Source organism: Zootoca vivipara, chromosome 3 (genome assembly GCF_965207765.1).
Source record: "Zootoca vivipara chromosome 3, rZooViv2.hap1.1, whole genome shotgun sequence".
Taxonomy (NCBI): domain Eukaryota; kingdom Metazoa; phylum Chordata; class Lepidosauria; order Squamata; family Lacertidae; genus Zootoca; species Zootoca vivipara.
This window is the reverse complement of record NC_142586.1, coordinates 40,877,510-40,904,757: the sequence shown is the minus strand read 5'-3', so window position 1 is coordinate 40,904,757 and position 27,248 is coordinate 40,877,510. Positions and strand designations below refer to the sequence as shown.

The 27,248-nt window shown below is 42.4% G+C and overlaps 1 protein-coding gene across 3 annotated transcripts in view; it reads left to right on the top strand.

The window, feature by feature from the left end:
• Positions 1–27,248, top strand: part of MDN1 (midasin AAA ATPase 1) — a 110,522-nt gene that overhangs the window by 71,084 nt on the left and 12,190 nt on the right. For all 3 annotated transcript variants that reach the window (XM_088667203.1, XM_035109386.3, XM_035109385.3), the window contains exons 60-87: positions 1,072–1,286; positions 1,700–2,087; positions 2,847–2,956; positions 3,406–4,105; positions 4,939–5,100; positions 6,092–6,365; positions 7,986–8,221; positions 8,561–8,656; positions 8,914–9,008; positions 9,481–9,605; positions 10,565–10,702; positions 11,567–11,676; positions 11,847–11,920; positions 12,558–12,753; positions 13,709–13,865; positions 13,996–14,142; positions 15,040–15,166; positions 16,447–16,552; positions 17,148–17,263; positions 17,508–17,963; positions 19,144–19,373; positions 20,746–20,886; positions 21,790–21,962; positions 22,172–22,333; positions 22,638–22,775; positions 23,460–23,601; positions 24,670–24,842; positions 25,894–26,034. In XM_088667203.1, the coding sequence (XP_088523329.1) occupies positions 1,072–1,286; positions 1,700–2,087; positions 2,847–2,956; positions 3,406–4,105; positions 4,939–5,100; positions 6,092–6,365; positions 7,986–8,221; positions 8,561–8,656; positions 8,914–9,008; positions 9,481–9,605; positions 10,565–10,702; positions 11,567–11,676; positions 11,847–11,920; positions 12,558–12,753; positions 13,709–13,865; positions 13,996–14,142; positions 15,040–15,166; positions 16,447–16,552; positions 17,148–17,263; positions 17,508–17,963; positions 19,144–19,373; positions 20,746–20,886; positions 21,790–21,962; positions 22,172–22,333; positions 22,638–22,775; positions 23,460–23,601; positions 24,670–24,842; positions 25,894–26,034 (5,328 nt within the window). The remainder of the gene's footprint in view (positions 1–1,071; positions 1,287–1,699; positions 2,088–2,846; positions 2,957–3,405; positions 4,106–4,938; positions 5,101–6,091; positions 6,366–7,985; positions 8,222–8,560; positions 8,657–8,913; positions 9,009–9,480; positions 9,606–10,564; positions 10,703–11,566; positions 11,677–11,846; positions 11,921–12,557; positions 12,754–13,708; positions 13,866–13,995; positions 14,143–15,039; positions 15,167–16,446; positions 16,553–17,147; positions 17,264–17,507; positions 17,964–19,143; positions 19,374–20,745; positions 20,887–21,789; positions 21,963–22,171; positions 22,334–22,637; positions 22,776–23,459; positions 23,602–24,669; positions 24,843–25,893; positions 26,035–27,248) is intronic.

Below are 27,248 nucleotides of genomic sequence, written 5' to 3'. Positions count from 1 at the left end.
GATCTTTTTGGGGGGTAGGGGTGGAGTGTGCTTCTGCAGATATCGAGTTTCCTACAAACCTTCTAATAGTTCCTTCTTGTGAATGAATTGTGCCATTTTGATGTCACACAGAGAATGGGTTCACTATTCATTCAGAGGATTGAAACTATTCACTCCCATTACTAGAACTGATCCCAAGGAAGGCTCTGCTATTTATAGCTTATGTGGGTTTAAAATACAGCATTAATATAAAATAAAGCGTTAATGCTCCTAAAGTGCTTTTGAGCTTCCTGTTAAGCAGGAGATGTTTGTGACCAGCTGCAATCTGGATAATTCTTCCATACAACTGATGCTAAATTCAGGGGAACTTGGATTTGCTTTTTAAACAAAGCTTGAAAAGGAGCCTGACAACTTAAACAGAAAAAAAAACCTAAACCCAATTTCTATGCCCTGTCCAAAAATCCAGCTGGACATTTCATATTTGAACGACTTGTGCAAAATTAGCAAAGTTCCTGTCAGTATGTTCACTTTTGTTTGCATTTTTTGTAGTGGTCAATGAAATTCATTGATTGGAGACAGTGCAGGAAATAAAGGAACACAGTTGAGATGAGGCTAGATTCACCTCTGCCTATCAAATATTTTGATTATCAGAATGCTGAGGGTGGGGTGGCAGGTTTTTCTCCCACTGTGTAGAGGACAGGTAGACAAATAGCACAAACCCTGCATTAGAAGATGGGGAGGTGCCTTTTAAATAAACTTAATTAGGAAATATATTTAGCAAAATTACAGGTTTGGGGATTATCTTATTGCTGAAAATAGGGATTAGTTTAGTGCTAATGCACAGTATTTTAAATACGGGTGGGGTGTTGGTATGGGAATCCTGTTTTGCATCCACCCAACCTGGTGCACTAAAATTTCAGTGACTTTCAGTGGGTTCCAACGTTTCAATGATGATATCGTCGTTTTTTGGTAACATGTTCTCTAAAATGTTCTGACATTTTCAATTCTGTGACCTGCCCTTTTTAAAATTAAATAAAATGTGGAAACCTTTATCAATGCTATAAATATATGTTTTGATCTCTATTAATTTAGGGTGTGGGTATTTTGAGTCGAGCCATTTTCTCCAAGTGCCTCTCTGAAATTCTAACTAGCAGCAGCAAGTGGAGCCAGTGGGATGTGACCGGCCTTCCTGTCCTGTCCGCCTCCAACGTCACACTGGGAGAGCGGCTGGAGAGAGCACAGCAGCTTCAGGAAGTCAGCACAGTTCTGTGGACCAACTTGCCCTTCTCTTCCATGGCTGAATTTCGGTAATGTATTAAGAAACAAAGCCGGGGGGGGGGGTTAGGAGATATAGATGCTTTGTACCCTTGGTACAGTCTTAAAAGAGAAGAACTCCTGAGGATGTGGTGGGTGGTTGGCTGGACTCCCTACCCTACTGTAGAGATAGTTCTCTTGTCTCTACGTTGGCAGCAGAGGCCTAGGTGATACCTATCCAGTAGCCTGATTAGGCTCTAGGGCAGGCATCCCCAAACTGCAGCCCTCCAGATGTTTTGGCCTACAACTCCCATGATCCCTAGCTAACAGGACCAGTGGTCGGGGAAGATGGGAATTGTAGTCCAAAACATCTGGAGGGCCGAAGTTTGGGGATGCCTGCTCTAGGGACTTTCCAGTTGCAGATCTCTTATTCATCCTTATTTGGAACATCTCTCTTTTCCTTCAGGTTTACAGATTCCAGGTTCCAAGGTGTCATGTTGCATAGGCAACTCGTAGTTCTTAAAGGCCTGGTTCCAGCAGAACAGCAAGAGGAATATCTCCGGAACTGCGATAAGGTTTCCTCCAAGAGCCCAGCGGCATTTCAGTACATTTGCAAAGTGCTCAGGGATGCTGCTGCCCGGGAAATACTGCCTGAGCAGATTGTCTGCGTCTGGCTGACTTGCTTGCAGCAGTTCTTTGGGCACGAAGGAGGGCTGCAGAATTTGCCCGAAACGGCTCGGCGAGGCAGTCTCTGGGTCAACCTAGGTCTCCTGCAGATCCAGCTGTGGCTTCCACAGACCCAGTATGATCCAGCGGTGAAAAGAGAATACAAGCTCAAGTACGCAGAAGAAGAGGTGAGGGCTTGGGTTCCCTTGGCTTTGTGGCTAATGGAATTTTTAAGCTACACTGACATTTCAAATCTTTAAATGACTGCTAAACTATAACAAGCCATCTGAACAAATGTAGTAAGATTGCATTGGAAATTTGCTGTCGTATGAGACAAAACAACCCAATATTAAGATAGGCCGTGCATAACTACGAGTACTTGGGAGGGTGCAAGATCTTACTCATTTTTCAAAAGTCATGTAAAACCCTACAAGATGAATAAAGTTATACACAGATATGCAGATAGAGCACAGGTGAGGAATCTGTGCCCTTCTGTGTATTGCTAGAGATCAGCTCCCTAGACAATGATGGTCACTAGTCATGGGTATTCAGAGGTAACCAGGGTGGTGGTGGTGTATCCAACAAAACCATCCTATTTGTGCAAGGACTTCCCCTCCCTCTCCCTATACCCCTTCCCAATCTGCCCCAGAGGGTTTGGCCAAGAACACGTTTGGGTGTGTGGGGAGGGGGCCAAATTTATTTATGCAAGCATAAGTCCTTGCCCAAACATGACAACTTCATTGGAGACAGCCCACTGTCTCTAGACTTCAAGGTTCCATTTACCTGTCATGACTTAACAGCCTCGCTGTAGACTTACAACATCCAGAAGGATCTGTAAATTCTCAGTACCCAAGAATAGCTCCTCCTCCACCCAATTGGAGTGGTGGCAGAGTTTTATCTTGAATAAAACTTGCATGGTTTTTTGTTTATTTTCCTGACGGCTTCAGCTGCACCATCTAGAATGTGAATGGAAGACGCACAATCTGTCAACTCAGTTACGCACAGGGAAAGATCTGGAAGATGAAGCCATCAGCAACCACAGTCACCCTCACATTAGGTAACTTCAAGATTCCATGTGGCTTTGGAATGTTGGAATGTTTACCTCCTGTTCCCAAATTTGAAAGGGTAATTGTAAATGGTCACAATAGTCCAGTGGGCTGTGGGTTCAAATCCCTGCTTGTAACAGAGCCTTGGGTAGTTGCACTTAACGACAGGATTCTTGTTTTCATGACTCTCAGTTTGCTGTTTGGGTGATGAATGACTTGAGGCAGGGGTGGGTGGCTCTTGCCATTTGGTCCCCATCTATCTGGACACTATTTTAAAAGCTTGCTTTCGTCCAGTGTACCTACCTAGACCTATACAGAGTTGCCTGAGTTCCTCGTGGCAAAGAAAATTGAAGCTATATAAATAGCCTGGGTGGCACTTAGATTTCTGTGTTCTGCTCTGTGTTCTAATAATTGTTGGGTGACCCTGACCTTTGACCTTTTGCAACTTATCCTCTCTCAGGATGTTATGCCAAAGAATCCAGAAGCTGAAGGACCAGATTGCCAGCCTCAGCCAAAAGCAAGCCTATAGACCACAGGCTCCTTCGTATGAGTCATTGTACAAGGAAGTTCATCAGTACGTCAGCAGCATTGCCCAGACTTCAAAAGTCCAGGATCTCGTGACCCGCCTTCTGCAATTACTCCATTTGGATAAGTCTCAGTCTCTGCAGATGGTGCAAAACGTCCTCAATGAAGAGGCAGCCTGGCAGCAGTCGCACCATCAGTTCAGGAAACGGTTGGCAGAGGACTATGCCGCCTTCCCTGATGCAGTCGTCCCACTGCAAGCTGCCATTTTGCAGATGCAGCATGGCCTACGGCTTGTGGCTTCTGAAGTTCATAGGACGATGTTCAGCAGTTTTGTCTGCCCAGCCAAGCTTGGCACTCTGGTTGCCTGTCTGCTGTCGTTTCCTTCCGTCAGCGCCACCTTCCCCTGTTACCTTTCCCATGCGGATGCCTTGTGCTCTGTGAACGCTCTGGACGTCCTTCATGGCCTTAAAAGGCTATCTCTGAAATACTCCTCTGAGGATGCTGATGGGGAGCAGAGGGTATGCCTCACCCAGGAGCAGCTGCTGGTGAATGCTTTGTTGTTTCTCCATTGCCATGTGCTGTCCAAGGGAGAACTGGAGCACAAAGCTCTGCAGCTATTTAGGCATTTGTGCCAGGTATGGTGGTGCTATTTAAGCAGCTACATTTTTTTAGCTTCTACCTTCATTCTTATTGCTCCGGTCAGGGGGAACATCTTTGGAAACTTAACTTAAAATGTTACGTAGACGCATTTGGCAAGTGAAAGCAGGCCACTTTAGGAACTGTTGCTCTATTTTTTGTTAATTTGCTTCAGCCCAGAAATACCTCCCACAAGTAGAAATACGATTCTGCTTGTGCAAGGCAGCTCTGCAAAGTTCTCCTGGTTTCCCTATCCTGCTGCAACCCTGGTTCCTCACAGTGCCATTCCAGAAGGTCCTTTGATCCTCATAAGCAGCTCTTCTGAGAGCCATAGGGAGGGAAAGACCCAAGAAAAAACCCCATTGCATGGGTGGAGCTTTGCTTTGTTTATCTCTGATAAAATACAGCAGGTTGGATCTCAGTTGTTTATAGACTGTTTTTCTGGTTGCACAAAGCATTTCAAAACTGATAAACACGAAACATCAATAAAACCCGGTAATAAGACTAAATGGCTGCAGAAACTTCTGCCAAAAACCACCTGTGAAAAATAAATCTTGACACCCTTGGGAGAGAGAAAGGTGACTGGCCTAATGGTCACTGGGAAGAGGGTTCATAGCTTTAGAGCAGCCAGTATAAAAGCAAGCCTACAGGCTGCAGCTCTGGGTTTCTTGCCACAAAAACGGAGCAGAAAACCAAGCCTGTTTGACTAGGTTTCAACAAACAAGTGGCCTCACGCCACCATTAGTTTACTGCGTGACACATGTGGAATTTATATGCACAAGTCTCTTCTCAAGATGAGCGGGCTTTTGTTTGTTTGTATTCTATTTCTTAGGTAATTATAAATGAATGGGATGAACAAGAGCGCCAGGCCCAGGAAGAGGAGGAACAGAAGAACAGTCTTTACAGATACAGAACCAAGAGCCATGGGAGTGGCCTCAGTGAAGAAGAGGAAGAAGAGAGAGAGTTCAGGAGGAAATTCCCTCTGCATGAGAAGGTAAACAACTTCTGCTTTAATCAGAAATTGCATACAGATCTTTATTCTGTTTGTGTTTGTGCAGCAGTTTACATATTCAGAAAGAAATACAGTACTGAAGTATCAATATTGTGGCAGCTGGGAGCTGGATGAAACGGGACAGGGGCAGAACCTGAAAATGTTTTTAATTTCACTGGAAGTCAGTATGTCCAATAGCCTAACTTCCAGAATCCTAAGTTCACGTTTCCACTTTGTGTTCAGTGAACCATTGTGACATTATTTGTTCTTGTTGGGAGAATACACAGTGTAAAGACTGAAAAAGCTCTCTGCACATCTGGGGAAAGTGTTTATAGAGCTTTGAATGGTAAATTGGGGTGGGGGTGGGGAAAGAGGGCTGTGTTATGAAACAGAGCCAGGGAAATAACCCCTCTGTTACCAAATTGAGTCCTCCTTGATTTCGGTTGTAGTGCTATTGCTTGTGTATTCTTTTCTTTCTTTTTGAAAACAGTAAAAATATTAGCGTAGGAGTCAGGATAATGGAACAAAGAGGCTTGGAAAGAGGAATAAAATATAATATGTTGCAAATGATTATAAAATATACAATTATTGTACAAGCATTTTTTTTACTAACACCATAAAGAAGATTCCTAGTAGAATACAGAGCAGATAATACAGCTGCAGTGCTATGGCAAAACGTACAGTATAGTTCCTCTATTGCCACTTTTTTGCTTCCTACCTGGATGTGTGTGGAGCCCAGTTGTGCTCCTGCAACTTCTCAGATGCCCACTGAAGCAGGATCTCTAGTAAAGCCTGGCTCGTTAGACGACCTGAGCGTGCATACAACTGGTTCCCCGTGTTCTGAAGAGCTGCATAGTAAGCAGTCATGCGGTTCTTACCAGCCTGCCTTGTTCCATGCAAGTGTGTCTCCTTTGAAATTGATGAGCTTTGCTGCTGATCTTAAAATGCAGTGCTGCAAGTTGTCACTAAATACACCTTTCAATACGATTTCCAGGATTTTGAAGATATTACAGCAGAGGCAAACCTCGAGGGGAAAATGGAAATGAATGACGGTTTAGAAAAGGAAGCAGTTTGTGAAAAAGCTCTTCTTTCTCTTCACTCAATGAAAACAGTCATGACGGTTCATCAGCAGCTGTGCCTTTACTTTGCTCGGTCCTTGTGGTATCAGCAAAGCCTGTCCTCCCATCAGGCGAAGCACCATTTGAACACATTCCTTTCCTGTTACCAGACTGGTGCTTCGCTGGTAGCTCACTTCTATCCTTTGATTGGTAAGGGTTTTTCGTTTGTGCTTTCAAGTATGCTGTGCTTCAATGGCCATCCTTTTGAGAGAGCCATAGAATCCCCCCTCCAATAGGTTCCACAAGTGTGTGTGGCACATTCCTATCTCTTACATAAGCTAAAGTGCTCCCTGCAGCATACCCAGGGCTGCCCTGCCATCATTAATAATGGGGTCATTAATAATGGGCAAGCTGTCTTCTTGTTAAGGAACCCTAGATAAGCTTCCATGGAACCATCATTCAAGGACCGCAGCTGTGCTTTAAAAATCCTGTGTGTCTACCGCTAATGGTTGTTGAAGTATGTACAGTTGTACCTTGGTTTTCGAAAAGCTTAGTTCTCGAGCCTAGGGCTTGCTGATCAGAAGGTCGGCGGTTTGAATCCCCGCGATGGGGTGAGCTCCCATTGCTCGGTCCCAGCTCCTGCCAACCTAGCAGTTTGAAAGCATGTCAAAGTGCAAGTAGATAAATAGGTACCGCTACAGCGGGGAAGGTAAACGGCGTTTCCGTGTGCTGCTCTGGTTCGCCAGAAGCGGCTTTGTCATGCTGGCCACATGACCTGGAAGCTGTACGCTGGCTCCCTTGGCTAATAAAGCGAGATGAGCGCTGCAACCCTAGAGTCGGTCACGACTGGACCTAATGGTCAGTGGTCCCTTTACCTTTACCTTGGTTTTCGAACGTTCTTTCGGAAGCTGAACTTCCGACAGGGCTTCTGCGGCTTCTGATTGGAAGAAGCCGTGCCTTGGTTTTCAAAAGTTTTGGAAGTCAAACGGACTTCTGGAACAGATTCCATTCGACTTCTGAGGTACAACTGTATCTCTAAAACATAAGTAGACAGAATAAACTGAAATGTTTAGCCTTGGCTACATCTGAGGAGCTATGCTCTCTAAAACAGTCCCATTGCAGTTGCATCTGCCACTTCATGACTTCTTTGTTGTTTGTATTCAGAAACCCGTTTTCCCACTCACATTTGATATACTTAGCTTGAGCCTTAAAAGGGTAGGGGAGATTTTATTGCGATGGGTAAATGGAATCTCCTCCTTTCAAATAGCATGATGCGTTTCCACCGAGGGAAAGTAGTGTGTTTGGTTCTGCTCTTTATTCAAGAATCTAAATGACACTAAAAACATAGTAATAAAGCAAAACAAAGCCTTGTATAATTGAACTTGGACAGCCTCTAGGGTATGGGTGGTCATTTATTGAAACTGTTTCCCTGTGATCTTGTTGATTTGCTATGCAGAGGTGTATTGGTAGGAAGGTATTCAAGGTTATTCTTCCTGGAATTAAACATTCCGGTCTTAAGTGCCTCAGAAGTAGATCATAGCTGCCAAGTTCTCCCTTTTTTTAAGGGAAATTCCCTTATGCTGAATAGGCTTCCTCGCGAGAAAAGGGAAAACTTGGCAGCTATGAAGTAGATACTCGGAGGCTTTTGGAGTGAGTTTTCACTTTATATAGTGATGGGCTGTGCAAAACAATTGCTCTAAGACACAACACATTTGTCTCTGAGCTTATCCTTTACTGTTTTAATCAATGTGCAGTTTAAAAAGATACCAAAAGCTTTATTGCCTTAATGACTTTGTCTCTCTTCTTGCTCCCTGGATGGCCAAATCATAGGTTCTGAAATGAACGATAATCTCCATGGCAGCCAACTTCTAGCTAGCACGATACTGCACAATACACTTTTTGAACAGGGGGCTTCAGAACTAGTCCTGCAAAATGAAGGGCCGTATGACTTTTATCACCATCCTAATATTCAGCAAGTGCAACAGTGTCAACATGTTCTTGAAAACTTCACAAAAGAGGTGAAGGCACTATTGCAAGAATGGCCAGAACACCCTGCGCTTGTCCAGGTAAGAGGTGACCGCAGTCCAGACTTTCCAGAACTGAAGCAGTAGCTAAAATAACCAGAGTTCAATTTATATTTGCTTTGACCTAGGATTCCTTACATGTTAAGGCTTTGTATGGATAGCACCTTCCACAGAGACAAACATACTGCTAGTCCCTTAAATTTGTTAGTATGTTCAGCTATATGTGACAGACGAACAACCAGTTATATCTGCTATTAGCAGAAGAGATGAGATCTTGCAATGCAATATGAAGTTAAAAATTCTGTTCCTTTGTGTTGTTGATTAGCTTCAAGCTTTAGAAAGCAACTACCAGAAGCATTGATTGTTGATTTCATTTTGCAGCTTTTGGTTGTACTGGACAGAATCTGTAGTTTTCCACTCTCCAGTCCCCTTTCGAAGTTCCTGAATGGCTTGGAAATTCTGCTGGCCAAGTCCCAGGTAAGAAACTGGGGGGGCAAGTTGTTGTGTGCGTAGCCAGAGAAAGTGAGAAGAGATTAACAAACTTCTGTAATACACTTGATTTTTAGTAGTATAGGAAACACCAAATTTACTAATAAAGGAAACTTACTTGTTGAATGAAGGTGATTGCATTTTTAAATTTAAAGATGTAGATAATGGACAAGCAAATCAACTTTTTCTTATCAACGTAATGTATAATTTCAGTTTTTTCTGAAAGGCATCTTTTCCTTTTCTAGGATTGGGAGGAGAATGCTAGTCGAGCTGTCTCTCTTAGGAAACATCTGGATTTGGTCACTCAGCTGATCATCCAGTGGCGTAAACTGGAACTGAAGTACGTACTGTCAGTTCCCTTTGTGCTGAGTATTTTCAAGTATAAATAACGGGGGGACAGGGACAAACCAGATAAGGAGTTTGCTCACAGCATCTGGAGCAAGCTCAGAAAGTTGAAAGGATTTTAGTCAGGGGTTCCTAGCAGAGAGCAAGAGAGAGATGTGGAGTTTCATTCCTCTACACAGCTTCCTGTTCCATTCTAGCATGTCTTCTATTTCCTACCTACATTCACTTCTTTAAAAGTCTGATTATTTACTAATGCAGATGTTTTTAAGTTTTCATCTTTCAGAACTGATGTTTTTGTTAGTGCAGAGCAAAAATAACAGCCATACCTGTACTGTAAAAAATAGTTATCGAAATAATTGGGCTGCTTTCTGAGAAACATGCACCCACTGATCTTGAGTGGGTGGTGATAGGGCTCTGAGATTTAATGTTTATTAATAGGTCTTACTTTTTTCCACTTGCATTGTTAGCTGTTGGTCTGTTAGTCTGGACAACACAAGGAAACGTCACACAGAAAAGTCAATGAAACACTGGTTTTCAATCTATCAGATGATTGAGAATTATAGGCAAGAACAGACAGAGAAGAAAACTGAAGGTAACTATTGATAACAGAGTGGTAGAAGAAATGCAAGCTGTTAATAGACATCTCTATAAACTGATAAAAGTACAAATTGTATATGATCTGTATCTGCACTTCTCTATTACATGCCTAATAGCCAAGTTTAAAGCTTCTTTCAATATGTAGCATATTGGAGAAATTAAGTATTCTTCCATCTTGATTCTCAAGCCACTTAACAGGCAAATATTGCAACTGTCTATATTATTGAAATGTTGAGCAGTCCAACTGTGTATTGCTGTTCACAAGAGCTCTGAAAAACCACATTAGCCCACAACATTGCTGACTTCAGAAACCATGGCTCTGCAAACAGGGCACACAAATCTTGGCTTGTTTTAAACCAGATTCACGTCCCAAATGGGCAACTCTAATTGAAAACAACCCAGTACAGACCAAGCACCTGTTATCAGTGCCAAAAACATATTTTATGAAGTAGGCAAGATTACAATCTGAGCAGGACCTACGCCTTTATTGACTGTCTGGTGGACTCTGTACAACCTTTTCCCTCTGTGTGAAGTGAACTGTTAGTAAAGATACTATAGAATTAGATGAATAATATGATGTGTTTATGGTGGTGTCTTTTCTCCTCTTATTGAACTGGTTGCCTTTAACCACTGTTAAGGCAGGAGAGGGAAGTTTCCTCCGGAGATGAGAGGGCTTGGAGGAGGGAGCAACTATTCCTGCATCTGGATTACAGTTCTTTAACTGTAGGTAAAAAGCAGCTTGGATTGCATTGTGCACTAAGGCTTGTTTTTAGGGAGGCAGAGCCTGCCCTCTGTCTGTGTCAGTGTTAGTTCCTTCTGAAAGGGCCATGATGGATGTTTTTTGCTGCCACATCTTCATTGCATTTAATGTCAAACAATGAATTTACATGTCATCTTGTCCTTCCCCCTCCCACCCCTTTCTTCCTTACAACCACAACTTCATGAAACAAATAGATGTGAATTTAAAAGCACTGCTCGGCACACTGCAGGCTTTCATAGAAGGGTCAACATTGGGGGAGTTTGACACACGGCTTCAGATGCTGCTGGAATTCCACTGCCATGTCTTGCTGATGCCACAGGTGGAAGGAAATGGTAGGTAGTTGCTGTGAAATGGGCTCAAGCCAGACGCCAGACTTGTGGGATGTACTTTAGCTCCACCAGATAGCGCTGGGTGGTAAACGCATGCACACACAGAGTGAAAGAGCAGAGTGGCTCTGAGCATGTGCTCAGCTTTCCTTGATCTCAGCTGCCTACTTTGGGAGCAGGAGAGCTTGCTTTGGTTGTTGTTGTTAAACAGTTTGCCCAAGGGTTTCTGTCTCCAGTCAACTATGGATCAGCTGGAGATCTACCAGTAGACCCAGATTTGCCTTCTGCCTACCTCTGAGCTTATGTTTCTTTTCTTTATTGCAAGCAGTTGAATTATTATTCCTAACATTTGATAGAGCTCAGCTAAATTTTCCAGTTATTATTCCTATTTTACATTGAAAGTTTTCTCCAACAGATTATCTGGGGTGGGGGGCTCTTCCGGCAAAATTGCATTATGGTGTATCCAACCCAGTTCTCCCCTGTACCTTGCCAAAAGACAAAGTAGATTATTCTATGCAAAGCACTGAAGGAAAGATTAAAACTTTTTCCACATCTCTTTGCTTGTCTTTCCCTTGCAAAACTGCCTGAAGGAATCTCTTTTGATTGAAAGGGGGGGGGGTTTGAACAGATTTGCTTTATTAATTTATTAATTTTCTACCCTGATGTTCCTCCGAAAGGAACCTAGGGAAGCAAACAACAAGGCAGCAATGCAGTAGAATTTTTTTTTAAAAAAAACACCTCTTGAAACTCATACAAATTTACCGTAAGAAAAGAGAGATGCTGTTTCAGTCAGAACCTTGAAGTTCACCAAATCCTCAGGTGCGGATGAAGATGCATTTTTGTATGAAACCTGTTCTCTTTTTTTTTCAGACATGCTGTGCAATGTATTATGGAATCTGTACAATTATTATAAGCAGTTTTCAGAATGTGTCCAAACCAGGCTAACTGAACTTCGGCATCCGATAGAAAAAGAATTGAAGGTGAGAATAAGGTTTCTTGGTGTAATAGTATTCTCTGGCTGTGGGAGGTAAAGCTAGTTCAAATAAATAAATTAAGTACATCTCTTCAAACCAGAAGTGCATGTCCTCTCAGCAATTCTTCATTATGTTTAAAATAAACATTGCAGTTTATTGAATTGAATGTTTTTCAGGAATTTGTAAAAATCTCTAAGTGGAATGATGTCAGCTTTTGGGCTATAAAACAGTCTGTGGAGAAGACACATAGGTAAGTACGAAATTTTGATGAGATATTGGGCATTTGGACATCAGGATAATTACTGTATTTTTCCGTGTATAAGACTAGGTTTTCCCCTAAAAAATAATGTAAAAAATTAGGGGGCGTCTTATACATTAACCCAGAGGCGGGGGATTTGAAACATGTCCCCTGGGGACTGCTTTCCTCCTTCCTCTCCTCTTACTTTTTTCTTTGAATCCCACTCTAAGAATGGTTAAGGGGAGGGTGATGCAAATAAGTCAATAGTGGGAGAAGGAAATTATACACCTGAGTCATTGTCCCAAGATTCTGTTCACTATGAGATTGCAGAGCCAGTTCATTGACAGTATAAATCTTAGCTACCAATATAGTGTTAAATTTTGCTCGGATTAAAGCATCTGTCTTACTGGCCTGCATGTGTCTAATATGCAATATTGGTACCAGGGTCCTCTTCTCTTGACACTCCCATAGCATAGTGGTGATTGAGGATATACTGCTTTGCCATAGCTGCATTGGATACCTTAATATGCATACACTCAAAGTGGATTTTTAACTTTTTAAGTCCCCTTTAACCATGTTGTCATGGAGCTTGAGTGTTCACCCAAATTGATGGTCCTTGTTTTCATCCCTGTCTTTCCCTGGGTTTTAGGACACTCTTCAAGTTTATGAAGAAATTTGAGGCTGCTCTCAATGAACCCTGCCGCTCTGCCTTGGTGGAAACAGCAAAAGAAGGGCAACTTGCTACTTTGCAGGAAGCAGAGACATTGGGCAACCAAGAAACTAAAATTCAGAGCCTGAACAACATATTAAGAAAAAAACTGGCTGCTAGGTCTGATTCTGCTCAGGTATCTGGAGTTCTTATTTGCATTCAGATGGAGTGGTAGGGATTCTTAACCTGAGTGTTGAATTCCCTTGCTTCGAATTGGAACACTCTTAGTTGTAACCGTGATATAACAACATGTTTGAAATGATAACAGGAACATAAACTTTGTTCTCAGTGTCATCCTAGTGTTTCATTGAGAGGTGACCAGGTGTGTGTTTTTCCCTATGGGCACAGGAGCCAATCCCAGAGGGGTTACATCACGCCCTACTAGGCTAGACAGGAAAACTCTTTTGCAAATCGGCAGGCTGTATCCTCCCCTAAATTTTTCAAGTTTATTTTGCTTGTCGAGACTAGCAGAAGTCCTTTCTCCTCCATCCTGTGCTTTGACTTTCCTCCTACCTCCGAGCCTGCACTTCTTTTTTCTCCCTCTCTTCAGGGCAGCCCAAGATTACAAAATAGAGGCAGCCTTCTTGCAGAGGGTTCTTCAGACTGTTTTCTTCTGTGCTCATAAGTCCTGGTTGCTATTTTTATATATACTTATCAGTTAGGACTCCAAGGCTTCCAGGGGACATCCTTTCAAGCTTCTCTGTGAAACAGAAACTGGAGAAGCTCCTGGAAGGGGATGTGGCTGCATTCAAGTTTGCAATAGAATTTTCCTGTCTAGGCTAGTAGGATGTGACATAACCCTCTGTGGCTGACTTCTGTCATCTCACAGTAAGTACCCAGTGACCCAGTAATATGGCTGTTATTATACGCCAAGACCACACATATATGTAAGTCAGCATTTCCTTCTTCAGTAGTAAACAGCCAGATGCCTTGGGAAGCTGACCAAAGGCCCCAATGGCTACCCTCCTTTAGGGTAGTCCCATTTTTCACTCTCTAGGCTAGTTGGTACTGATAGGTCCCGTAAGTCTTACCAGAAGCACAAGGATTTCAATCACGTGGACCTTTGCCAGTTTGTGAATGTTTCCCCGCAGGTTGCGCACTTAGAGGATATCCAGGGAGACATTTTTCACCCAGAGTCTCTTCAGGGCCGCTTACCCAAACTTACGAAGAGGATGGAGAAGATATGTACATCTCTCGTGAAGAACAACTCGTTCTTGGATCTGGTGGAGAGCCTTGACAATTTCACAGGTAAAACTTTTATTACAGCCTAATGTTCAACAGGAAGGTAATTTGTTTTTCTTAAGAAATGCTGGGTTTGAGTGGACGTGCTGAAATTAATAGATTGTAAGATTCCTTTCTGCTGCTCTCCTTTTTACAGGTGATATAATTTCCTCTTCCCACGAGCTGCAGCATATGTCTGTAAATCCAGCTGCAGACAAGGAAAAGCAGAAGTCCGAGGCCAAACATTTACTTGTGCAGAAGCAGAGGGCCCTAACAGAGCTCTTTAAAAACCTTGCTAATACAGGTAAGAGGAGCTGGAACTACTACTCTTTGGAGACAACGAACAAAAATAAGTAGTCACCCCCACTCCCACCCCTCAAACTAGCAATATGCCATGTGAGTGTGTTTGGCACTGCCCATGATTTACCTCCATAGGCACACATATAGTGTACCAAATGATAATAGCCGGGAAGTAGGTAGTAGGCGTTTCCGTGTGCTGCTCTGGTTTGCCAGAAGCGGCTTTGTCATGCTGGCCACATGACCTGGAAGCTGTACACTGGCTCCCTCGGCCAATAACATGAGGTGAGCGCCGCAACCCCAGAGTCAGTCACAACTGGACCTAACCTAATGGTCAGGGGTCCCTTTACCTTAGGTAGTACAATCGGGTTAGAATGAATACTAATTGGAAAGGTGGAATGAATTTTTACTGTACTGTATTGCTCTTGACACACACATGCTAATGCACAGCTTTGTAGCCTTGCACACAGAAAGGATAGGGTCCAGAACCATTGCTTGCTTGCATTTATATCCCACCTTTCTATTCAAGGAGCTCAAGGTGGCATACATGGTCCCCCACCCCCACCCTCTTCATTTAATACTCAGAAGAACCCTGTGAGGTAGTTTAGGCTGAGAGGCAGTGCCTGGCCCAAGGTCCCCTCATGAGTTTTGTGGCCCAGTGGGGATTTGAATCCTGGTCTCCACACTGGCTCTGAAAGCAATTTCTGCTGGTTAGTTATACAGTAGTCGCTTGCTTTCTCTGCTCCTTTCAACCGCTAAAGCTAAATTCTCAGAATCATCTGTATCAGCCATCATCTCTTAGGTGTTGGAGAGGAAAAGGCTCACTAAAAAGAACTTCCATGTTGTTTACTTCAAGTCTCAAAAAGAAAAATTAAAGTTAGATGTATTTAAAATATCTTCCCAGGGTTGTCATATCGCAAAGGCCTTGCTTGGTCTCGTTCAAAAACTTCCCAAGACCTGCTTTTCCTTCACCCGTTGGATTTGAGCAGTGCATTAGCCTTGGTTAACTGCACACAGAAACTGGACGCAACGTATGTATTTTCTGTTTCGGCGACTACAGTTTTGACCTCCAAAAGTAGCTAGTTGGGGTTTTTCAATACAATATTACCGTTACCTCTTCTGTTTATTGGTATGCCACTTTCCCACAGAAATTGGGCCCGAAGTAGCTCACAACATAACAGATGCACAATATTTGTTATGCACCTATTAGAAACCTTTATAAATAATCAGAACTAATAAGGACGAAAAGATCAATGCACATAACATTGCACAACAACGATGCAAATAAATTAGGTTATCCTAAAAACCTAAAGAAATAGAAAAGTAGCATACAACTGCATTATGTTTTGGACACACCTGTACCTAAAGGTTTGGTTCTAAGACATGATCTTGCAGCATCCAAGGACCCTACCCCATATCTCACCTGGACTTGTGTCGCCACTCTCAAGCTGACCAGCATTATTGTGGGCTCTTGCCCTACACATCCGTCAGTAACTTTCCATCCATACATCAGACACCAAGGAGCGTAGATTCATGCAGGCTGGGGACCATAAACAGGGTCTCATCATGGAATAGTTCCTTCACCCTGATGGTGATCCCTGAATTGGTGACTCCCAAAGGGATTTCCATTGCAGGGATAGTCCCACCTAAGGATAGTTATCTCTTTTAGTGAAGATCGTTTAAGGCCAACCCTATGTGCCATTTCTCACATTGCATCACATTTCTCTCTTGCATCGGTGACTTACCTTTAATAAACAGCTGGGAGGGGGTAACTTGGGAGACTTGAACCATTTAGCCCTGTTAAGAATTGTGGCTTCCTTCCTGTTAGTAGTGGGAGGAAAGCCGCCATTTGTACCAGTGGCTGCTTTCTTCCCCTTGCAAACAGCAGGCATAGAGGGGAACCCGATTCATGGGTTAGTGGGGGGACAATACGTCACTCCATCTTGGAGCCCTCCCCTCCCACCAGCTGCAAAGGAAAACCAGCTCTGGAAAGGTGACAAATGGTGCATCTAGTTTGGCCTTTGGTCCGCTTGGCTTTCATTTTAAGGAGCGACTTGCAAATTGTGTAACGTGATATTTTCTGGAACCAGCGGAGCAAAAACATCCGGATATTGCCTTAAGTAAAAACGCATTACAGCGTCGGGCGTATCAATTACCAAACTGATACCTTAAGCAGGCAATGTAAAGCCGGTTAAGACTGCCTAAAAGCTGAACTGATGCACGTTTTGTGTTTGTGTGGTCGTAGAAAGACTTTGAAATTGCTTATTTATTTATTTATGTCTCGGATGAACAAAAGTCTTACGCTTTCCAGGTTGCTCTCTGAGATCTCTTCGTCCTGGGATGGATGCCAGAAATACTTCTATCAGTCTCTCGCACGCCACTGTGGGCTTCAGACAGCATTATTGGCACCTTCAAAGGTAAACAGTAGCTTCAGTACTAGAGATTTTGTTCAAATCTTCTCCTTTTAGAAGCTTTGAATAGGCAAGACAGGATCATTCATCATCTAAACATTTGGCTTTTTATTCCGAATCAACAGTTTTTCTTCAGGCATGTTTATACCTGCCTACATTGTAGGTGTTGAGCAGATAAATAGAGGTAAACTACCAATAAATCTACCTAGACTTGTCACTTAGGTATCATATGTCTTATCAAATGTACCCAGTTACAAACCTTGACATATTCAGAAATCACTGCCAGGACACTAAATTGTAGGATTGAGTCAGGTTCACTTTCCAATTTCATATACAGTGATACCTCGGATTTTGAATGTCTCTGTTGACGAACATTTCGGTTTTCGTCATGTTTGTCTGTTGACGAACATTTCAGGAGTGAGGTTTGAGTGAACAAGCATCATGTTAGATTGGGCTGCACAGTAGTTTGTGTGTGTTCCATGCATCTTTCATTGTCAAGGCGTAGGCTGAGTTCCATGCATTTGCCTAGTAGCCGGGGGGGGGCACATTATTATGGCAACCATTACACAGGAGTAAAAAGTGCTACCTTGTCGCACTGCAGGAAATTGGACTGGGCACCGTTGAGCGATGCAAAGGATTCACAGCACACCTTTTGAAGATGCTTGTCAAGCAGAGGGGCTCCCTCACTGCCTTGACTGAGCAGTGGATCATCCTGAGGTATTTGGACTTTCATTTTCTGCGCACTTCTCGGTGCATTTCTACACACATTCTCTATCCTCTGTTCAAACAGGCAAGAGGCATTGCCAGGGTTCAAGGACATAGAGTGGCACCCAGGATAAATAAATAAACTTTCCGCAAAAGCTGCAGTGTTTGGAAATTGCCGTGATCCACTGTACTGACTGAGGTGTACCGATAGTATTTTATTATAAGCAGGTCTCTTAACCTTGTGAATCTCCTACAGGAACCTTCTGAGCTGTGTGCAGGAGATTGATGCCAGGTTAAACGCTGCCTGTGAATATGAAGTGCCGTTTCCTCCTCAAGACGGTGTTCAGCAGTGGACAGAGAGGCTGCAGCACCTTTCCATGCAGTGTGTGGTGGTCCTGGAGCAGCTGTCCTGGTTTATGGAGTGCTGTCCAAAAGGCCAGCCCTTGAATGCTTCCAGGGCAGACTCTGAAGCAACTGAACTGAATTCCCCTTGTGTTCTGAAGTCCATGCCCAGTTTTAACCCTCCAGAGCTACAATATTCCACTCCAGTAGCTGCAGATCAGCTGCCTGCCGGATGCAAGATGCGAAAGCACGACCCGTTGTTTCAGAAGCTGATTTCAAATGTCAAAGAGATGCTGCTGGAGGTTAAGGCAGTAAAATCAGATGTGGACAGAATCCGACAACTGTCTTGTGAGACTCTCTTCCATTCCTGGTAAGTAAGGTACATAGTATTTTATGGGGAGAAAACGGTTTCACTCCTGCAGCCTTCATGCACCCTAATCTGTAAGACTGTGGATTTATTGACTGCATTGTTCAAAATGGGGCCTGCAGTCAGCCTCCACTATATCCCAAATAAATGATTGGCGCTGCTGAAGTTGATGGCCCAACCATGGAGGCACTAAACAGTCTTCCACACTGCCAGATATCAAGCCAGATGCTGTATTTAAGCTTAAGTGCCTTGGGGGAGAGTTATGCCTGCACTTTTGGAGGAAGTGCACAGAGGAAGCTTAGCACTCCTTGACTGGGTGATACGCCCCTTGCGTTTCAGAGAACATAATCAAAAATATTAACTGCTTCAGCATTCTATATGAACTAGGCCACTGTGAGTTGAGAAATTCTAGTAATTTTTAGAGAGGTGTGTGTCTATAAACAGGTATTCCTAAACAAACAATAAACTTCATTGGACTAAATAATTCTTGGAAACCCAGGCCACTGTTAGGCCAGTTAGGGACTCTTCTCACCTAGCATCTTAATGTTTATGTCTTATTTCTGCTTTTGTTACAGTAGTTATCCTATTATTGTTGTTATTGTTATTATTTATATACCCAGAGGTTTCAGGGTGGTTCACAGAATAAAATCAAAATATAAAAACACAAAATACATAATCAAAATAAAAGCAACAATCCAATAACCTCCTTTTCTTTTACATTTGTATTTTAATATAATTTGAATTAACTGAAATGCTCAATAAGTAACACTTGCGTAAGACTTGTACAGCATCAAAAAATAACAAAGCTTATTATATTGTAAGCACTATAGATTAGGTCTGCAACTTCCAGTAAAGTGCGTGGTTTAAACAGTGTAGTACCTCTTCGTATCATAGAACATTTTTTAAGGGTGGGGGTACAGGCTAAAGAAACTGAAGGAAATCTGCAGGGCTACCTTATGCAAGCTGAATTTCCTTTTCCATTCATGTAAGATAACTTCCAAACCTTCTTGTAAAACCATAGATGCTATGTTTTTAGTAGCACAATTGAGTCTTAACTTGTTTTTCTGTAAGTCCAATAGAAACACTGTTTTGTGTTAACCCCAGACCCACTCTTTCTCAAATGCAAATATGCAGACTAAAACATGGCTTGTTAAAGTGAGCTGTGATTGCTTTTGTCTTACAGGAAAAGCTTTGAAGTGTGCTTTTCAGGGATAGAATGTTTGCTGAAGGTTTCAACCCAACTGCAAGATATAGAGTCTTTCTTTGTCCTACCTGAGATGGAAGCCAATCAAGTTTCAACACGGATGGCGTTAATCAGAAGTCTTGTGTACATCCAAGGAGAAATTAATAGAAGTGTGGATGACTTTGCCATTTGGAAGACACAGCTCTTCAGTTCAATTTCACACTGTAATGGTAAAGACCTGTTCCTTCTAAATCAACTGCTTTATAGGTTGAAAGATTAAGTCTTATTCTGTTACCACCTTTGGATATTTGCATCTGTGACTAAGGGCAGTAAAATTAGATCATAATTTTGTTAGGATCTTAAGCATGCTTAAAGGTAAAGGGATCCCTGACCATTAGGTCCAGTCGCGGACGACTTGAGTTGCAGTGCTCATCTTGCTTTACTGGCCGAGGGAGCTGGCGTACAGCTTCCGGGTCATGTGGCCAGCATGACTTAAGCCGCTTCTGGCAAACCAGAGCAGCACACGGAAATTCCGTTTACCTTCTGCCAGAGCAGTACCTATTTATCTACTTCCACTTTTTTGGCCGTGCTTTCAAACTGCTAGGTTGGCAGGAGCAGGGACCGAGCAATGGGAGCTCACCCCATTGCGGGGATTCAAACCGCTGACCTCCCAATCAGCAAGCCCTAGGCTCAGTGGTTTAACCCACAGCGCCACCCGCATCCCTCCTCCTAAGCATGCTTACTGAGAACCAAATCTTGCAGAGTTATAAGAGGCAGTCCTATGTAAGTGTGCAGAGAGTATTGAAGCATTCACAATAATGTTCAATGTTTTGTTTAATGTAGCATGTCAAAATCCTAGCAGCTGTACTTTGGTGGGAATTGGTGTTTTGTTTATTTCTTGATAGTTGTTGTTGGAGACCTTCTGGGACCTCTGTTCCTAGTATCTGTTGCTACAAAGCTTGTTTTCTCATTAAAAGTTGGACATTTATTTTCATGCCGCTGCATGTCTTCAGCCAAGTCTTGTTAATGCATTATGAAATGAGCTGGAATCATTGCAAGGGGATTAAGGATTCATTGATTTGACCTGACTTGACTTGGGGAAAATCCTAGCAGCAGCACTGCCTGAAAATTCAGTCTCATTTCTGAGCCCTGATTGGGCCAAGGGCTGGTGAGAGGCTAAGAGGCAGTATTATTTGCACTATCTTCCACTTGCAAGGCAGATGTCAGACTTTTGTTCTGTGAGATAATTGAGGCAAAGCATATGTACCTCTTGGAGTAATGGAGTATCTCGAATTTTAAATTAAACTGGGAATTCTCCAGGTTTTAACATTGGGGAAACCCTAGTTTTATAAATCCCAACCAGCATATCAAAGTCTTAATAGTTATCCTTATTTCAGGTTTTTGAGCACCATGCCTTTCTTGTTAAAGATGCCTTTGTTATTGTGGCTTAGAACTGGAATTTCTTTGTGTCGTATCATTTATTTATTTCATAAAATTTATTATGCACCACTTGATTGCAAAAACAAAACAAAACCCTCAAAGTGGTTGCTGCTTTCGAAATCGGTTATCTTCGCCAATAACATTTCTACTGTATTTCCAAAGGGAACCAAAAGTCAGATGATGGATTTGTAGAACTCTACTCAGAACAAGTAGAGCTTGCAATCCAAGCTATCCTGGGTGCAATTCAGTGTTTGGTAGAAAGGAAAAAGGTAAAAGAAGATGACACCTCCCAGAAGGAGGATGGTGAGTCTTAACATTTGTCATTTTCTCTGAAGCACTCTATACTTTAAGAAATTCTGTGTGTGTGTGTGTGTGTGTGTGTGTGTGTGTGTGTGTGTAACTGAACACAACATATATCCTGGCAAATTAGGTCTTTGTTTCAGGGGCAGAGGTGGATGTTCTAAATATGATTGCCACGGTGAAATTGTGAAATTTGTACTTGTTGTAGCCGCCGCCTCCTGAATGCACACCCACCCACCCAAGAGACTTGTGGAATTCAGAGCATTCTTGAATGCTCTGATAGATTTTGTTAATTTGATTATTGCATTTATAGCCCACCTTTGCTCCATAGAGCTCAAGGTGGCATACATGGTTCTCCTTCTTCTCGTTATTATCCTCACATCAGCCTTGTGAGGTAAGTTGGGCTGAGAGACTGTGGCAAGCCCATGCTCACCCAATAACTCTAGCCACTACACCACAGTGGAGAGTGGAGAGAACTGGCAATAGTGCCAAGGCCCCTTGTCTGTGAAGGGCAATCAGTACAGTTCTCTTGGGCATCTAGTTCCTCCTGGATCCTGCAACATGCCATGGTGCTTTAGGGGAACCTTAGGCATGGGAATTAAACATGCACCTCCAGGCCTCTCTGTTTAGACCACACCACAACCCCTTCCCAGCCACACACCCTCTCCCCAGGCCCTCACCAGCCCTGCTTCAGACTTTCCTTGAATTTTTTTGCCTGGCTTGAATATGTTCTTGAACTCGGATGAGGCCTTTTTCTTGCCTAGATGAAGGATGGAAGTGTGTGTAGAAACTAGCCTACTGTACAAAGGCAACATTTTCATTGGATAAAAATGTTTACCCAAACTATTTCTGATTAAGGATGAATTGAGTCTTCAGTCTTTTTCCTTTTTTCCTTTCTTACTCAAGGGGAAGAATCCTTGGTTGACAGGCTCAAGGCAGGGCATTTAACTAAACTCTTGGATGAAGACATCTGTGCAGATGTGAATTCTCTACACGTGCAGAAAATCATTTCGGTTATTTCAGAACTCCTGGAGCGACTAAAATCCTATGGCGAGGATTACACTGAATACAAGTGCAAGGTAAAATTCATCTGTTGAGATGTCTTTGCTGTTCATTGAGGCTTGGTCCAGCTGGAGGAGGCTTTGAACGTTAATTTCTAGACTTCCTGTAAAAGGCAAAATAGCAGAGGGAAATTGTAAGGTCACTTAGAAACTTCTTGTTTTGTCTTGGCGGGGGCGGGGGAACACCTATATTTTTAATGAACATTAGATTTATTTTGTGTCCACAGCTTTTCAATCAATCCTGCCACTTACTGGTGCGTCTAATGCCAATACTTTACAAGTATTCCAATATCATCCTCTTCTACCTCACTGTTACCTTGGCTACACATAGGAGCACTGGGAAATTGCTCTCTGTTCTAGCTAACATATTTACCGAACTGGCCCAGAAGGTAAGAAATTCTAGTTTACCCTCTCAGTGGATTTGGGAAAGGGGATAGAATTCTGTGAGATATCTGGAGTTGTGAATAAAGCTTTTTTTTAAGAAAGCCACAGCAGAAGCAAGATGTTCGCCAGTGTGTTGAATGAACTCTTTAAGTACTATGGAGCCAAAGATAATTTGTGTGCATGTACAAGTCTGTGTGTATAATCTGTCCTTTGGAAGCTTAATTGTTTTGATGAGTGCTAAAATCTGTCCAAAATGTTTCAACTTATTATTATTATTATTATTATTATTATTATTATTATTATTATTAGGGGTTTTGTTTACCAAAAGAGCTAATGGAAGATGCTGGAGGAGAAGGAGGAACAGAATTCCATGATTACGAAGGAGGTGGCATTGGGGAAGGGGAAGGCAAAAAGGATGTGAGTGACAAGATAGAAAGCGAAGAGCAGGTACGTGCCATGATTCAAGCCTTGATTGTAGTGTGTCTGCTCATAAATAAGTTAAAGCACGTTCTTAACTATAGGAAGCCAGTGTAAATTTCACCAGTGCAAGTTACCGCATTCCACACCCTGTTCAGGAGTGCCTAGGAGGGGGCTACTGTTGGCTGAGTTGGCAGGCAATTATGGGCTTGAGTTTTGAGGATTAGGCCCTAGGTCGCATGACCTAGCTGAACAGACTTTGGAATAGCTATAAGTCTCTCCTTGTCCTGTCCCACCACTCCCCTGGAATGCCCTTTTTCAGGACTTAGGCTGGTTTACATTTGTCTGGCTGAGTAGGGGTGAGGGAATTGCACTGACATTGTTACAGTTTAGCTGAAAGTCAGGCAAGAAAGCCCCAAGTTCCTCCGAATTCAGAATTTACCATCCCAGTGGGCCTTGGGGGTTGGATTCTGCTGTTATTTTTGTATAGTTCAATAGGTTTCATAATAACTTTCATTGTCCCCCTCCAAGCCATCTGCTGCTTACTCCTAAAGAAGAAGAAAAATGCCTTGGATTCATAATGCATTTCTGTCCCCCTGCTGGGGTTGAGCAGTTAGATTTTATTCAGTAATAAAACTGTGTTGCTGAGATAATGGCGGGGATGAAACTAATGCTTCATTAAAAGCAGGAATAATCTTTGGTTAAATATCCCAGGTAGAAGATACTTACCAGAAGGGTCAAGAAAAGGAGGATGAAGACCCAGAATCCAAACCAGGTATTGAAGGAGAGGACAATGCAATTGAAATGTCAGATGATTTTGAAGGAAAAACCTACGATGGGGAGCAAGAAAACCAAGGTATGTGACTTGTACTATGGCAATTGTAGGTTTCGCTTGTCTGTCCTGTTATATGCCAATACAGGTGGAAATGCTAAACATTTTCTTTGTGGGCTTTTTGTGCAAACATTGACATGCAGTCGAAGTACTTGTGCAGAATTAACTTTAAGTGTGATTCCAGCAGCTTGATGTCCTTCTGTGGCAAAATCTGGCAGAGTTCAGTATTGTGAAAATGGTAATGCTGCTGCTCTCTTATTAAATTAATCCTTTTGCGGCTTGTGTGGTTAGGAGCTCTTCCTGATAGTGACTATAATTGGAGCGGGAAGCATCTATAACGGTTATAAATTAGGGAAACCCTTAATTGCAACATTTCTTAATGCAGCAGAAGTCCAGCTATATCATGTCTGTGTGTAGTGTGTTATTCTAAGTGGGATAGAACAATTGGGCGAGACAATGTGGGAATCTTACCAAAAAGTTTTCATGACATCACTGTTAATTTCAAACTGTGACAGACCGTTGGAGAAATCTGAATAAGAATATACGAGAATATACATTCTGTTCAAATGTGCATAATTCTTATTTCTGATAAACTTTTTCCCTTGTTTCGCCAAATGTGTTGAAACTATTTCAGGAGAGACACCTCAACTTACGCAGGGGTTACATTCTGGGAATTGCATCTAAAACCAAAATCACATATAGCCAAAACGCATTGGGTTCAATGGCGGATGGGATTGCCCATGGGATTGCTCTTTTCCTGGACACCCCCCCCCTTTCTGCCCTCTTTTTACTTGAAAAAATAATTATTACCAGGTGAATGAAGCTGAACGTGAGCAAGTTAAATGCACATAAGTTGCAGGCTTACTGTATTCATGTAGGTGTCCTCTGTTTGATACAGAATGGCTGAATGATTTTAGGCTGTCACCCTACTCCAGTCCCTGTCAGGAGAACATGTGCCTTACTAACCTGTGATGTCACCATGCTTGTGGGGTTCACCTTGAAAGTTTGCGAAAGGCCATGTGTCCCTTTGGCACTGAGTTCTGGTACCTTATAAAGAGGGTGATGCAAAACAAGCTGTGTTGCCTTATACAGAAGAAGACGACAAATCTGACGAAGAGTTAGACAAACAGATGGGAAATCTTGGAGAGGCTGAAGCTGACAAATTGGATGAGAGGCTTTGGGGAGATGACAACGATGAGGAGGAGGAAGATGAGAGTGATAATGAGAATGATAATATAACAGAAACGGGACCAGGAATGGATGAGGTAAAAACGTAAATAAAAGTGTGCTCCAAGGAGGAAGTATTATACTGTACAACTTTTTAATTGCATGGTACAGCATATGAAATACAATACAGAGATTAGTGTCTCAATTTTTTTGTGAAATTCCCTTTTTAGAATGAGATTACTGAGAAACCTGGCTTGGATTTCATAAAATCAGCACAGAGTAACCTAGCCTGCTGTTTACCTTTTTTTGAAGATGCCTCTCTCCATATGGAATGTGCCACCCACAGAGAGTGGCTGAGGAGGCAGTGCTTCAAAATAGTCCACTCCTCAAGGTGTAAATATCAACAGGGGCTACCAAATCCAGAGCCTTTTATGTTGCATCCCTAGTTTTAGGCATCTGCTTTCCTATGAAAGGAAATAGCGACCCTAGGGTGGTTTTTTTTTTATCGGATAGCCATCCATAGAGTGACAAGGAACAGATAAAACGCCTACTCAATCTTCATAATACACAATTCTTGTAAAACAACTGTTGTTTAATATATTTTGGGATCTAGAATGTGCAACCATGTTTCCTCAAGTAGACTGGTAGGTAGGATGTTGCCCTTCAGATGTCATTGGACTTGGAACTCCCATCAGCCCCAACCAACATAGCCAATGGCCAGAAATGATGGAAGTTGTAGCCCATGTTGGCTATCCCTGACTTAGAGAAAATGCACACGGTTATACACGCATAATATTATGTAGGTAGTTTAAACAGCTGCATGCACCTGTCTGAGAACCCTGCTATGATTAAGCTTCCAGGCAAATGTATACAGTCATGTGTTTATCATCCACCTTTTGCACATTTGCTGTGGGCAATGCCCTGGGTTTACACACACAAAAAGCTGTTGGTGTGCCGCCGACTTTAGTGTAATAAGTAGAGTGTATAAAGTATACACTTTATAAGTGTATAAAGTAGCCATTTGTCTCAAAACATGTTGAATGTTCCCTGTGGCTTGACTGTAACAGAGCCAACAGAACTGTATATACACCAATGGTAGCAGGATGTACAATGAAATGGTTCCATGGCTCTTTTCCTTGAACAACTTAGGGTGATTCAGAACTTGTGGCAAAAGATGACAACATGGACGTTGACAACAAAAATGATAAGAAATCTCCCAAAGACGAAGAAGAAGAGAAGCAACCAGATGGTGGTGAAACCAAAGAGAAAGTCCATGAGCAAATAGATGAGGTAATGAGAGCAAGTTTGCTGCAGAAAGCTACATTTATGTAACTACCATTTATTTCAACTGAACTTGAGCAACATGTATTTCCGAAGTGTTTTTATGTATTGCGATTTCCAATAATAACACCCGCTACTTCTTAAATAGTTCATGGTCCCATTGTCTTTGTGGTTTTTGTGTATTTTGGGGCCCTCTCCTTTGTGTTCGTGCGTCAACATACTGATGGCACTTCGTTCCAAAGCGCCTAATGACCAAACTCAGCCACTTCATATGGATGTTAAAACGGAGCAGGGAACAAGGCGGTGCCATGTGGGACCAAACAGCATAGTTGCCAGGAGACCAGCAAACAATCCTCCAATACAGGGGTGCCTCGCTAGACGAATTTAATTCGTTCCACGGGTCTTTTCTTATAACGAAAAATTCGTCTAGCGAATCCCATAGGAATGCATTGAATTTTTTTCTAATATTTTTTTGCCCATAGGAACGCATTAATTGAATTTCAATGCAATCCTATGGGAAACCGCGATTCGCTAGACGAATTTTTCGTAAAACGAATTCGTCTAGCGAGGCAACCTCCGCTAGAAAAAAACCTTTCGTAAAGCGGAAATTTCGTTAAGCAGGGCATTTGTTAAGCGAGGCACCACTGTACTACTCTGAAACGAACGCTGCAGGTAGAAGTGGACCTTGTTTGACTACCGCTCCAGTCCTCCCTTTTAGAAGACATCAGAAGGCAGCCCTGTTTAGGGAAATTTTTAATGACTGGTGTTTTAATGTACTTTTACCCAGTAACCTTTTGTTGGAAGCCGCTCAGAGTGGCTGGGGAAACCCAGCCAGATGGGCAGGGTATAAATAATAAATTATTAATAATTAATTAATTAATTAACTTGTGAGTATTTATGGTCCTCAACCCTAATCTGTGGGTTGCCACCTGATTGGATTTTATTCTGATACTGATCTGATATTAGGATTTATTTCAATTGATTACCTGATTTTATGTTAATGTGTTATACCTTTGATGTTAGCCGCTCTGAGCCCGGTTTTGACCGAGGAGGGCGGTGTATAAATATTATTATTATTATTATTATTAGAAACTAGGCCTCTTTAATGAAGTTTGGCATCCTTTCTGTTGGGGGTTTATCTAAAGAGAACTTAAATAGTTACTTTACTATGGCTCTCAACAGGTCTCTCCCCGCCCCCCGCCCCCCGGCTTCCTACCTCCATT